This window comes from Melospiza melodia, unplaced genomic scaffold (assembly GCF_035770615.1).
Source record: "Melospiza melodia melodia isolate bMelMel2 unplaced genomic scaffold, bMelMel2.pri scaffold_44, whole genome shotgun sequence".
Taxonomy (NCBI): Eukaryota; Metazoa; Chordata; class Aves; order Passeriformes; family Passerellidae; genus Melospiza; species Melospiza melodia.
In genome coordinates, this window is record NW_026948761.1 from 2,160,479 (window position 1) to 2,172,810 (window position 12,332).

Consider the following 12,332-nt stretch of genomic DNA (forward strand, 5'->3'; position numbering starts at 1 on the left):
TCTCCACCTTTGCAGACGATGTCAATAATGCTTCCTGTAAGTCCACTGAATTAACCAGGTACCAGTCCAGCGTCCCTTTTTCCTTGGGTAGCCTAATGGTGGCAGGTTCTCGACCGTCCACATCAGTAATTCTGAGACGGCCTTTTTTGATCAACCCAGCCAATTGTTTGATTTTTGAGAATATTGTTCTTTTATGTTGTAGAGGTGGTGACAGCCATTCCAATACCCGTATCTCTCCCATTTTGTTTTCACACTGGGAGAGGGCCAAACAACTGGCAAGGGCTATTCCAAACAGGGAGATCAATAGGGCAATCCAGTTATCGACGAGACACATATCCTTGTTGTACACAGTTGCTGATTTGCTGCAAGGCAAGATGGTGCTCCTTTGTGAGGCACATGGGGGTAGAGGGATCAGTGCCCTTTAACAAGGGTCGTAGGGTTTCTAACAAATGATTTGGTATTCCCACAATGGGTTTTAGCCACTGCAAGTCTCCTAGCAACTTTTGAGCATCATGCAAAGTCTTAATGTCCAAGTGCAGTTCTAATTTTTGGGGTACCACTGTTTGGTCCATTAGAGTCAATCCCAAATACTTCCATGGTTTCGTGGTCTGAATTTTCTCTGTGGCACTAACAAGTGAAGATGCTGCAAGAGTGTCTCTGATCCTGTCTGCCTGCAAAGGGGAAAATGGCTGTTGCTGCACAAACAAGATATCATCCATGTAATGATATATTATGGTAGCTGGCCACTGCTGACGCAATGGCTGTAATGCAGCATCAACATAAAGCTGGCACAACATGGGGGAATTGCGCATCCCCTGTGGAAGTGTCGTCCACTCAAATCTTTTGTCTGGTTCTCCACGATTTATTGCTGGTAGGGTAAAGGCAAACCTCTTCATGTCATCGGGATGCAGCCCAATAGTGTAAAAACAATCCTTTAAGTCAATGATTAGAAGTGTCCAATCTTGTGGGATCAGGGCTGGATTCGGAAGACCAGGCTGCAAGGCCCCCATCAGTTCCATCTGGTCATTCACAGCTCGTAGATCGTGTACCAGGCGGTATTTTCCTGATTTCTTCCTAATCACAAAAACTGGCATATTCCACGGACTCGCTGAGAGTCGTAAATGTCCTTGCTCGTATTGTTCCTTCACCAATTCATGGGCGTGCATAAGACTCTCCCCTTTCAAGGGCCATTGCTTAACCATCACCGGTGTATCTGTTTTCCAGGTGAGTGGAATGGGGAAAGGCCAAGCAATGGCAATTACCCCAAAGGGTGGTGATTGGTCAACGCCACCCCCAGCTGTGTTAAAATGTCCCTGCCAATCAGGGAAGAGACTGTAGGGGGCAACTGAACAACTGAAAACACAACAGATACCTGTTGCCCATCAATGCGCACTGACACAGGTGGTGTTCTGCTTGCCAAGGTAAGTCCTCCTACTCCTGTGAGCATGTTTGTTGATGGGAGCAAGGGCCAATGCTGTGACCATGCTTCTGGAGATATAATGCTGGTGTCTGCTCCCGTATCCAATAGTCCATAAAGGGTTATACTCTGATGTCCATGGGTGATCTCAACTCTCTGTTTTGGCCTCTCCTGTAGATCTACAGTCAGGACTGTAATGCTGGTGGAGCCAAAACCCTTTCCATCACGCTTCTGTCCAGTAAGCGATGGAATACCCGATGGCATCTGCGGTAACGGTACCAATTGCGCAACGCGTTGACCTTATGTTATCTTTAGCGGGGGATAAGGGGTGTAAGCCATGATTTGTATTTCTCCTGTATAGTCTGCATCTATGACCCCAGGCAATTCAAATAGTCCCAGCATGGATGTTGAGGAGCGTCCTAGTAATGATGCTCCACATTTTTGTCCTTGTAGCGTGAGAGGACCATTTACTCCAGATGGTATCCTTTCAGGCTGGTTCGTCATTAATGTGACATCTACTGCTGCTGATATGTCCAAGCCGAGGCTCCCTGCTGTTGCTGGCTGCAGACAGGAGGTGGCGCTGATGTCACAGCGGCAACTTGTGTCTGGGCACGGCCGGCATTCGCGCTCCACTGACTGTTTCCCGATCAGCGCCAACAAGCCGTAGTGTTGTGGGAGCTGGATTGGCAGCTTTGGCACCACACGCCAGTCGCTCTGCATTCTTGGTGCATGTGTCCCCCATTGCCGCATCGGTAGCACATGAGGTGTGATCTCGAGCCTCCCTGCGTGACTGCCATTGAGCCATTTTGGACAGGAGCAAGAGCAGCTAACACCTGATTTTGAGTGGATTCTGCTTGCTTTTGCAGCCCTAATCCTAATTCCTTTAAGGCATCTCCTAAAAATGCCTGTGAGGCTTTTGGCTGTAATGCCATTCGCTCTAGTGCTTCCTCAATGGTCCAATTTGCTCCCAGAGTGGCTAGCACCCTTTGCGTGGCCGGATTGCTATTTTGTAAGGTTCACTGCTTTAATAGTGCCCCCTTCATATATTCTGCGACTCCCACCCGGTCTATGGCTGCAGCTGCTTTGTCAATAAAACTCCCAAATGATTCCTCTCTGCCTTGTTTTATGCCCATGTACGCTGGCAGCCCTCCTGGCTCTTTAACCCTCCCTATGGCAGCACATACCAACTGCATGGCTTCTCTAAGCTTATCTGCTCCTGATATCACCTGTGCCTCCGTGCACAAATATGCCCCTAAGCCCATGAGCTCATCTATCGTCACTCCATGCAGTGGATCCCCCTGAGCTCACTGTGTCGCAACCGACTCATTAACCAAGGCTTGCCAATGCGCATTAAACAACAATTGCTGATGCTGAGTAAATATTAACCGTACTATTCCCCTCAAATCATTTGGGCACAAAATCTGCGTATTAAAGAGATAATCCAGTATCTGCCTAACAGGTTCGCTTTTTACACCGAACTGACTAACTGTGGACCGCAACTGGGATAACAACTTCCAGTCTAAAGGGGTATACTCCGCCAGATCCTGTGTGTGGTTCCCCTGAGCATCATACTGTAGCGTGTATGTAACCGGACAGGCAAGAGCAGAAGCGGCCTCCATTGCCTCACCATCCCCTGCTTGCATTGCCTCTTTTGCCAGAGCAGCCCAAGCCTCCCTCCTCTGTTTAGCCATCTACTCCCACCCGTCAATGAGGGCCCCTGGGATAGGATCTGACTCTCCAAGAGTTTTACACTGTTGGCACTTCTGTGCAGGCCATTCTGGTGGGGGAGAAGACAGGCTCGTCTAGCCCTGTCTGCGGGGAGGCGGTGGGCTCGGCTCGCCCTCTCTGCCATCCTCCAACTTATCCTTCTCCTCCGACAGAGAAGGTGCAGACTGCCCCCCCGCGCCTGTAACAAGATCCTCCATACCACACTGTTGTGAACCCTTTGGTATTAACACCTTGTTTACCGAAGGCGCAAGAGGATCGTCCTCACAACCATACCCTATATTTCTCTTATGAGCTTCTGTCACCCTTTCTGCTGCCCTGCGCTCAGAGACATGCTGAAGCAGTGTATTGTGCATCACCCGCCATGGCTTGCCCAATTTCTTTGCTGTCTTATCATCTTCTAACACCGCTTCCCACAGTATATCCCCAAATTTTCTCCATTCCGTGAGCTCATGGACCGTATGTGGGTTAAGGAAAACCCCCTTAGCATAGCTGTAGTCTAACAAACCTGGTAGCTCCTTTTTTAGATCTATCCCCTTTACTCCTCACCTTTCTAAATATGCGGCAAAAAGATCATATGCTGCTTGCCTATCCATACCTATTCGTATACGTCAGCGCTGTTGCGGCTTTCCAGGCTTTGGCAGACACGTATGGCCCGAGTCACCGATGTGAACTTCGAGGGTGCTTCAAAATTCCGGCACCGTTCTGGCTGCGATCAGGACCCAACTCCAACTTCCCTCGACCGTGGCGTGTCCTCCCCCGTTTTCTTTTTCAGCAAGACACGGAGGCAGATGTCGAAAGAAGGAGACCAGGACACCAGATGGTCATCAACAGGTCTAATTTATTGATTGATTTGGCAACCTAAATACAGTACATAATGAGCCTCATACATATTGCAAAAGCTGAGCTCAGGATTGGCTATTCAGCTACATGTCAACCCCGCCTAATTTAGCCTTTAGCTACATTCCTGTGGTTAGCAAGAATAGCAACTTCTTAATTCCACATCCTGTTCTTGTATAACTTCAGCATCTTCTTTGTGAACAAGGACACCCTGCCCACGAAAGGGCCTCTGCCCTAGTTAGGACATCTTTACCAAATTGATTCGGCTGTGTCCCCTCCCCTTGAGCCACTCTTTGACAAAACTCTCCACAGGATTCCACCTCCAAAATTCTGTATATCCAAGGGTTGCTCCCAGGTAAATCTGTCAGTCTGGCTGGCCTTGGCCTCCAGTGAATGCCCCTGCAACACTGGGGCTGGGTTCCTTCCTTCCCATGGAGATCCCTGGGACACTGTGGGGACCTCATGGAACCAAGGGGATCCTTGTGGCACCACTGGAGCCCATGGAACCAAGGAGATCACTGTGGCACCACTGGAGCCCATGGAACCAAGGAGATCATTGTGGCACCACTGGAGCCCACGGAACCAAGGGGATTATTGTGGCACCACTGGAGCCCATGGAACCAAGGGGCCATGGTGACACAGCAGGGCTTCATGGAACCCAGAGACCATTGTGACTCTGTGGGGCCTGATGGAACCATGGAGACCATTGTGACCCTTCAGGGCCTCATGTCACCAAGGGGGCATTTTGACACCTCAGGTCCTCATGGAAGCAAGGGACCATTGGGACACTGTGGGGCCCCATGGAACTGAGGGAACAGGGAGCAGGTCTGGCTGCAAGCACTGAGCCCGGCCAGGGTCACGGAACCATCTGCAGGCCCCAGGTGAGATATGAACTCTTTCAGTGCTTCCATCCTCCCTCCAGTGAGAGAAAAGGACAAAGTGCAGGCACATAGAGGAGCAACATGAAGACATAGAGGTCAGTGAAGAGGAAGTTGTGTCCCAGATGGGAGGGATGAGGAGATGTCCTGATCTTGGGGCTGAAATCCTCTTGTAACGCTATGGAGAAGGATGTAACTGATACATCAGACTCTCTTTTTCCCCGTATCACATTGAAAAGTACGAGGAAATGACTTGTTCAGCAAAGGCCTCCGTGCTAAAGTAAGCAAATGTTGAAGTAGCTGTGATCCCATGAGAAGTTAGAACACTGAAAAAGTGAAGAGTGATGAGATCCTGTGCTTTCCGAGGGAGAAGAAAAAGATCTCTGTTCTCAGAGATGAAGATGATTTCAGAAATAGATGAGGAGAACCTTTGCTCTTACACAGCTCATCTTTAAACTAATACCCCATAAGTTGACATGGCCCACAAACACAACTGTAAAAGAGCTTTGAACAACTGGGAGGGATGTCAAAAATGCAGATTTTTCTGGGCAGTTGCTTTTCATGGAAATTGAGAGCCACAACAGAAGAGTTTCTTCTGGAGAAGTCTCCATAGCATGAAAGAGAGACTCCTCTCCCTAAGTGAACTCAAGAAAGAGTATTCTAGTTGGGTTAAACTGACTGAAAATTCTAGGTTTGTCTCTTTATACTGTCAGTAAGAAAGAAAAGGTTGTAGGGAGAGGAGAAGTGTTCTGAAAGTTTTGTTCTTATTACTCTTTCTTTTAGTTGCTATTAATGAACTTTTCCTTATACCCTCTTAAAGTTTTGAGCCTGCTTTGCTGTTCTCCTAATCTTATCACACAGGAGGAAATGAGTAAGGATATTCTAGTGAGTGCACTGGTAATTAGCCCACACCGGACTCACAACAATAAATGCTGCATTCTCCAAAAAATCTCAAATTGGTGAACGAAAACCACTACAGAAATATTTCTGATGAACTGAATTAGAGCAGAGGGAAATCAAGACAGAGCCATGGTTTGTCAGGACTTGTTTGATCCTAATGAGCCACGTGGTGCATTTGGAGCTGAGCCCTGGAATCTTAGGGCCTGAGAGGAGATTGCACAAACCTTTCCAGGAGTCAAGCTCAGAAAAAACACCCAAAGTGTCTCAAATCATGGATGTGTCACACTGAGGTCCATCTGCTACACAGGCTCCTCATGGACTTCTTGGAGGAGAGATTTGGAGGCCAGCATGGCACAAAAACTTCTCAGAGATTCAGTGTGGAAAGGAAAATCCAAAGTACTTTAAAAACCTTGAGTATCCTAAAGTATTAATGAGCTCCACTGAGTGTCAGTACAAAGCTCTCAAGGGACTCGTTAAAGCAGATAATTGGGGCCATGATTGCACAAACCTCTCAGTGACTCCAAGGCAAAAACCAAACCCAAAGTCTTTTCAAAAACTCTGTGAGCATTAAGGAGCCCCCAAGGCCATTCCTGAGCAAGGCTCCCCAGGGACTCCTTCCAGCAGATCCTTGAGGCCACTGGGATGTGGGCTGGGGGGGATGCTGAGGGCAGCACAAGGAGCTGACAGTGCCCAGCCTGGCTGGGGCTATGCCAGGAGGCCCCAGGGCCTCAGGACAAGGTGTCTCCTCACAGCCCTTGGTGGCACAGACCCTGCTGTGCCCCAGGACACCAAGACTTTGCTTCTCCTTTTTCCAACCTGTCATCACTGCCTGCAGTTCTCTGCTCTGCCTGGGGCCTGGGGACACTTTCTCAGTCGTGTCCCTCTCTGGAACCCATTAAAAGTCGAAGAAAGTTTAGAGCTGGACTCTGACTTGGAGTTCTGGAGAGGTTTCTTCAGCTCCCTCTCAGGGACTGATGTTCAGGGCCTGAGCACAAAGCCCCAGAGGCTCATTAAAGTCCTTGTGCTGTGTCTGTGCTGCTGAGCTGGGCTGGGCTCCTGGCACAGAGGCAGCTCCTGATAACCAAGAAGAGCTTCAAAAGCACATTTCTCTTGATGAACAGCTCTTCTGCTGGCCCAGCAGGGCTGGGGCACTGCCTGCAGCCACCCCGGGCACAGCACAGAGGCACAGAGAGCTTCAATCAGTCAGGGCTGGGAAGGTGCTGAGAAGTGCCTGGGGCAGAATCACTGCCAGCCCTTGGCACAGGAACCTCTGGCTGCAGGACAATGCAGCTGCAGCTCCTGGAGCCATCTCCTAAAGCTGGAACATTCTAATGCCTACAGACTCTGTGAGTACATTCTCTGATTGTCTCTTGTGCAGAGCAGCCAGGGGTGCCCAGGGCTGTCGCGCAGAGCAGGGTCCTGCAGCCCAGGGCACTGTGCTGGGGCAGGGACTCTGCTGCCTGCCAGGGACAGCTCTCAGTCAGCCCTGGCAGCTGCTCCCAGCACGGGGGGAAGAGATCTGGGTGGGAGGAGACAGCTGGTGCAGCTTGGAAGTGATCTCTTTGTGTGAGGTGGATGCTGCATTGTTCAGGACTGCTTCCAGGATGGCATTTAATGTCAGAACAAATAGATTATACAGGGAGCACAGCAAGGCAGGGGCTGCATGAAAGGGAATTTCCTGCTTTTTGAATATACTGTTCTGGGTTGCCTGGATAGGAAAGTGCACATAGATATTCATCTCTAGGTTCAGGTTGAGAAAAAAAACCCAAAAAAAACCCCAAAATTCTCTCAGATGTTAATAAACCAGGCAGTGACAGAAATCCTTGCAGGGACCCTTAGAGGCAGCATTCGTGTTGCTTTCCCAGTCTCCTCAGGATTCCTGTGATGTTGCCATCAGAGTCTGCAGAGCCAGAGCTGCCCCTAGGCAGTGCCAGAGCTGGGACGGGTCTGCAGGGCAGAGCTGAGCCCCCAGGGCTGGGCTGGGCTCTGGCAGCTCTGGCAGGGCCCAGCCCTGGGCACAGGGAAGCAGCTGCTGGCAGGGACAGCTCCCGGCAGCAGAGCCCTGGGCAGGCAGTGGGGGGAAAGTGCCCACAGGCTGTGCTGGGATATTTAAAATCCTCTCCTAAAACCAACTATTCCATGGTTACTTTTTTACAGATCCCCATGCCAAGGCACAGCAAATATCCAACAGCAGCTCCATCAGGCACTTCCTCCTGCTGGCATTGGCAGACACGCGGCAGCTGCAGCTCCTGCACTTCTGCCTCTTGCTGGGCATCTCCCTGGCTGCCCTCCTGGGCAACGGCCTCATCATCAGCGCCGTAGCCTGCAGCCACCACCTGCACACACCCATGTTCTTCTTCCTGCTCAACCTGGCCCTCTCTGACATGGGCTCCATCTGCACCACTGTCCCCAAAGCCATGCACAATTCCCTCTGGGACACCAGAACCATCTCCTACTCAGGATGTGCTGTACAGCTGTTTTTCTGTCTCTTCTTCATCTCAGCAGAGCTTTCCCTCCTGACCGTCATGTGCTACGACCGCTACGTGTCCATCTGCAAACCCCTGCACTACGGGACCCTCCTGGGCAGCAGAGCTTGTGCCCACATGGCAGCAGCTGCCTGGGCCAGTGCCTTTCTCTATTCACTGCTGCACACAGCCAATACATTTTCCATGCCCCTGTGCCATGGCAATGCCGTGGGCCAGTTCTTCTGTGAAATCCCACAGATCCTCAAGCTCTCCTGCTCCAAATCCTACCTCAAGGAATTTGGGCTTCTTGCTGCTAGCGGTTGTTTGGTGTTCGGTTGTTTTGTGTTCATTGTTTTCTCCTATGTGCAGATCTTCAGGGCTGTGCTGAGGATCCCCTCTGAGCAGGGACAGCACAAAGCCTTTTCCACCTGCCTCCCTCACCTGGCTGTGCTCTCCCTGTTCCTCAGCACTGGTACATTAACTTACCTGAAGCCCCCCTCCATCTCCTCCCCATCCCTGGATCTGGCTCTGTCAATTCTGTACTCAGTGGTGCCTCCAGCCCTGAACCCCCTCATCTACAGCCTGAGGAACCAGGAGCTCAAGGCTGCAGTGTGGAGACTGATGACTGGATGCTTTCAGAAATATTAAACTGCTGGCCAGTTTCTGCCAATCATTTGTAATGAAAGTCACCTTTGATACTTCTTGTTTGTTTTTGTTGTGAGTTTTTTCTTTTCTTTTACTGTTTTCATATGGTCCACAAGGACATGTCAGTCTTTGTGCCATTTCTCATTTTGTTTCTCTCCACCTTCCATGTGGCCAAAGACTCTGTCAATGAGAGGCTGGTTTCCTTATGGCTTTAAAGGAACTAAAGGATCTCCCAGCCAAGTTTTCTGCAGAGATGCCTTTTTTATTGCCTTCTCTGGACCTGCAGCAGCAATGTCTGTGTGCAGAGCTGGGGCGGATCAGTGCTGGCCCAGCAGCTGTGCCCAGCTGCAGCAGCACTTGGTGTTGCCAGTGCTGCTGCCGTGGCCCTGTTGCCCGATTGATAAATGACACAAAACTCGGATAAGTTTTGTGGGTGCTTTATTAAGGGCCCGGGGAACTGGGGGACTCACGTCCCTAAAGTCCGAGCCCCCAAATTCACGTATGGGTGCTTCCCTCATATACATGAGATTCACAACAAAGTCTCCAAGAAACAGTTTCCCGTTCCCCTTGCCTAGCCTCCAAGAAACAGTCCTCCGTTCCCCTTGCCTGGTCACAGACCCCTTGTGATACATTCCTTGGTTCACAAACAAGATCATTAATCCTCTGCTTACCTTATTCTAAGAGCATTGTATGCTGCCTCCAGACAGGTTAGCATTCTTACTTTCCTGCACTAGTTTAATTATTTATTAAATCCCTAAGACTACCTGCTAGGTAACAAAACCCAACACACACTTTCAAAGGCTACAAAACTACTTTTTAACAAACCAGTTCACACACAACTCACTATAATTAAATATTTTGCTAAATTTCATTTGTTTTCCAACAGCCCTGCCCCGCTGCCCTGGTGGCCCTGGTGTTGCTGCAGGGCCTGAATGCTCTCGGGGCTGGGCACAGCCCTGGGGGTGGCAGTGCCGGGGCTGCAGCAGGGACAGGCCATGGGCACTGCTGGGGCAGTGCTGACGCCTGGGGGCTTCAGGCTCCTTGCCCAGGCTCTCTCAAGAACACAGCCAGGCCAATGCTCAGCACAGAAAAGCCCCCGTGAGCAGCGCCAGGCTGGCCATGGGCAGGCTGGGGACAAACAGCATGGCTGGGGCTCTGCAAGGGCCCTGGGGCAGATGGGAAGGAGCAGCAGAGCAGGGGCTGATCCATCCCCAGTGCGCTGCACAGCCCAGGGCAGCATCCCAGAGCGTCCTCATGGAGCTGCCAACAACATGCCCCCTCTGCAGCCCTGGCCTCTCCCCCAGCTCACACAGGTGCCCCATCCTTGCAGGCACAGACACGGCAGCACTGGCTCAGCAGCCCCTGTTTGCATTGCACAGAGCAGCGGGAGCACCCCCATGCTGTTGGTGTGGGGACATGAACCTGAGGGAGCACAAATGCCATCAGCCCCTAAGGCCAGTAAGGGCTTGGGGACACCAGGGAAACCACTCAGCTTTGTCCGGGCCTCTGCAGTCAGCCAGAAAGTTTGTTCCCATCAGCTGGGAGTTTCCTGTCCCACCGCAGACCCTGTTGCTCAGAGCCAGTGCTGCCTGGCAGCCACCCCCAAACTGCCCTGAGCATTTCCCTGGCTTCACCTTTGCTTTATTTACTCTTCCTAATACAAATTTCTTCTAATTCCCCACCCCAGAGTACCCAGAACTAGTCACAGCACTTGAGGTGCTGCCCAAGCAGTGACCAGTGCAGGGGAAGAATCCCTGCCCTGCTCCTGCTGGCCACGCCATTCCTAATCCAGGCCAGGAGCCATTGGCCTTATTGCCCACCTGGGCACTCTGCTGGCTCATGTCCAGCCTGCTGTCCATCAGTCCCTGCAGGTCCCTTTCTGCTTGGCTGCTGTCCAGCCGCTCTGTCCCCAGCCTGTACTGCTGCAGGGGTTGTTGTGGCCAAAGTGCAGGACCTGGCACTTGGACTTGTTAAACCTCACCTTGTTGGATCACACATCCCTGTTAAACCACACCTGGATCCAGCCTGTCCAGGGCCCTGTGCAGAGCCCTCCTACCTCCATCGTGCAGCAGATGCAAACTCACACCCAATTTCGTGTCATCTGCAGATTTGTTGATGTTGGACACAATCCCCTCATCCAGACCATTCCACGCAGACATTGGAATCCACGCTGGCTGGCTCTGACCCCTCGGCCAGAGGGCTCCCTGTGATGGCACTCAAGGTGATCTGTTCCATAACCTTGCTGGGCACCCAGGGCAGGCTGACAGGCCTGGAGTTCCCCAGCTCCTCCTTCCAGCCCTTCTTGGGGATGGGCTCACACTGGCACCTCCAGTCCTCTGGGACCTCCCTGCTGAGCCAGCACTGATGGTAAATGATGGAGAGCAGCTTGGGGAGCTCATCCACAGCTCCCTCATCCCCCTGGGATGGATCCCATCTGATCCCACACACCTGTGAGCATCTGAGTGGCTCAGCAGGTCACCAGCTGCTCCCTCCTGGATTACAGGGACCTGTTCTGGTCCCTGTGCCCATCTACCAGCTCAGCAGAACACTTGTCCTGAGGACAGCCTGTTCTAATATCAAAAATTGAGAGAAACAAGATGTTAAGTAGCTCTGCCTTCTCCTTATCTTCAATTACTATCTTCCCCACTGTATCCAATAAAGAGTAGAGGTTCTCCTTATCCCATGATTTGCTATTAATTTAATTGTGGAAACATTGTCTATTTTTTTTTCACGGAAATGGTCAGGTTAAACTCTAATTGAGCTTTCACCTCTTGACTTTTTTTCTGCACGACTTCACAACATCCTTAAACATTTCCTAAGCTGCTTGACCTTCTGTCCAAAGTTGATGCACCTCTTGTTAACCTTGAGTTCTCACAAAATCTCCACGGCAAGCCAGGCCAGTCATTTTCCTCTCTAGCTCATCTTTTGCCACACTGGGACAGGCTGCTCCTTCCCCCTTAAGATTACTTCCTTGAAATGTGTCCATCATTCCTGGACCCCTTTGTTTTTAAGGGATGTTTTCCTTAAAAAATATCAGTACCTGATTTGGTACTCCCCAAATCTGCATCCTAAATAGGCCAAAGTCTGCCCTTCCTAATTCCAGTGTAGAAGTTTTGTTGCTGCCCCTCCTTCTTTCCCAGAACATTGAAAACTTGATTATTTCATGGTCACTGTGCTCAAGGCAACCTCTGAGCCCAACATCTGCCACAAGCCCTTCTCTGTTTGTGAACAGCAGGACACAGAGCTTTCCTTGGCATTGGGAGTGCTACGAAAAACTTGGTGAAACAGAAAACTCCTTAACCTCAATGTAGCATTAGGAAGCAGCATTCTTAATTCAGCTGGATGCATGGGGGAGAGCTCCTCCCAAAGCTGTGCAGGCTGTGTACAGGAAAGTTTCTGTTTCTATTCTGTATTTTGCACACATATTCATAGATTGTCCTAGACTAGACATACATAGGATAA

The 12,332-nt window shown here is 50.7% G+C and overlaps 1 protein-coding gene across 1 annotated transcript; it reads left to right on the plus strand.

Moving 5' to 3' along the window:
- Positions 1 to 7,946: 7,946 nt before the first annotated feature.
- On the plus strand, positions 7,947 to 8,873 carry LOC134434608 (olfactory receptor 14I1-like; the record flags this gene model as incomplete). Its single annotated transcript, XM_063183264.1, has 1 exon — positions 7,947 to 8,873. A coding segment is annotated over one exon (927 nt), but the record flags the coding sequence as incomplete, so codon positions are not given.
- Between the last annotated feature and the right edge of the window lie 3,459 nt (positions 8,874 to 12,332).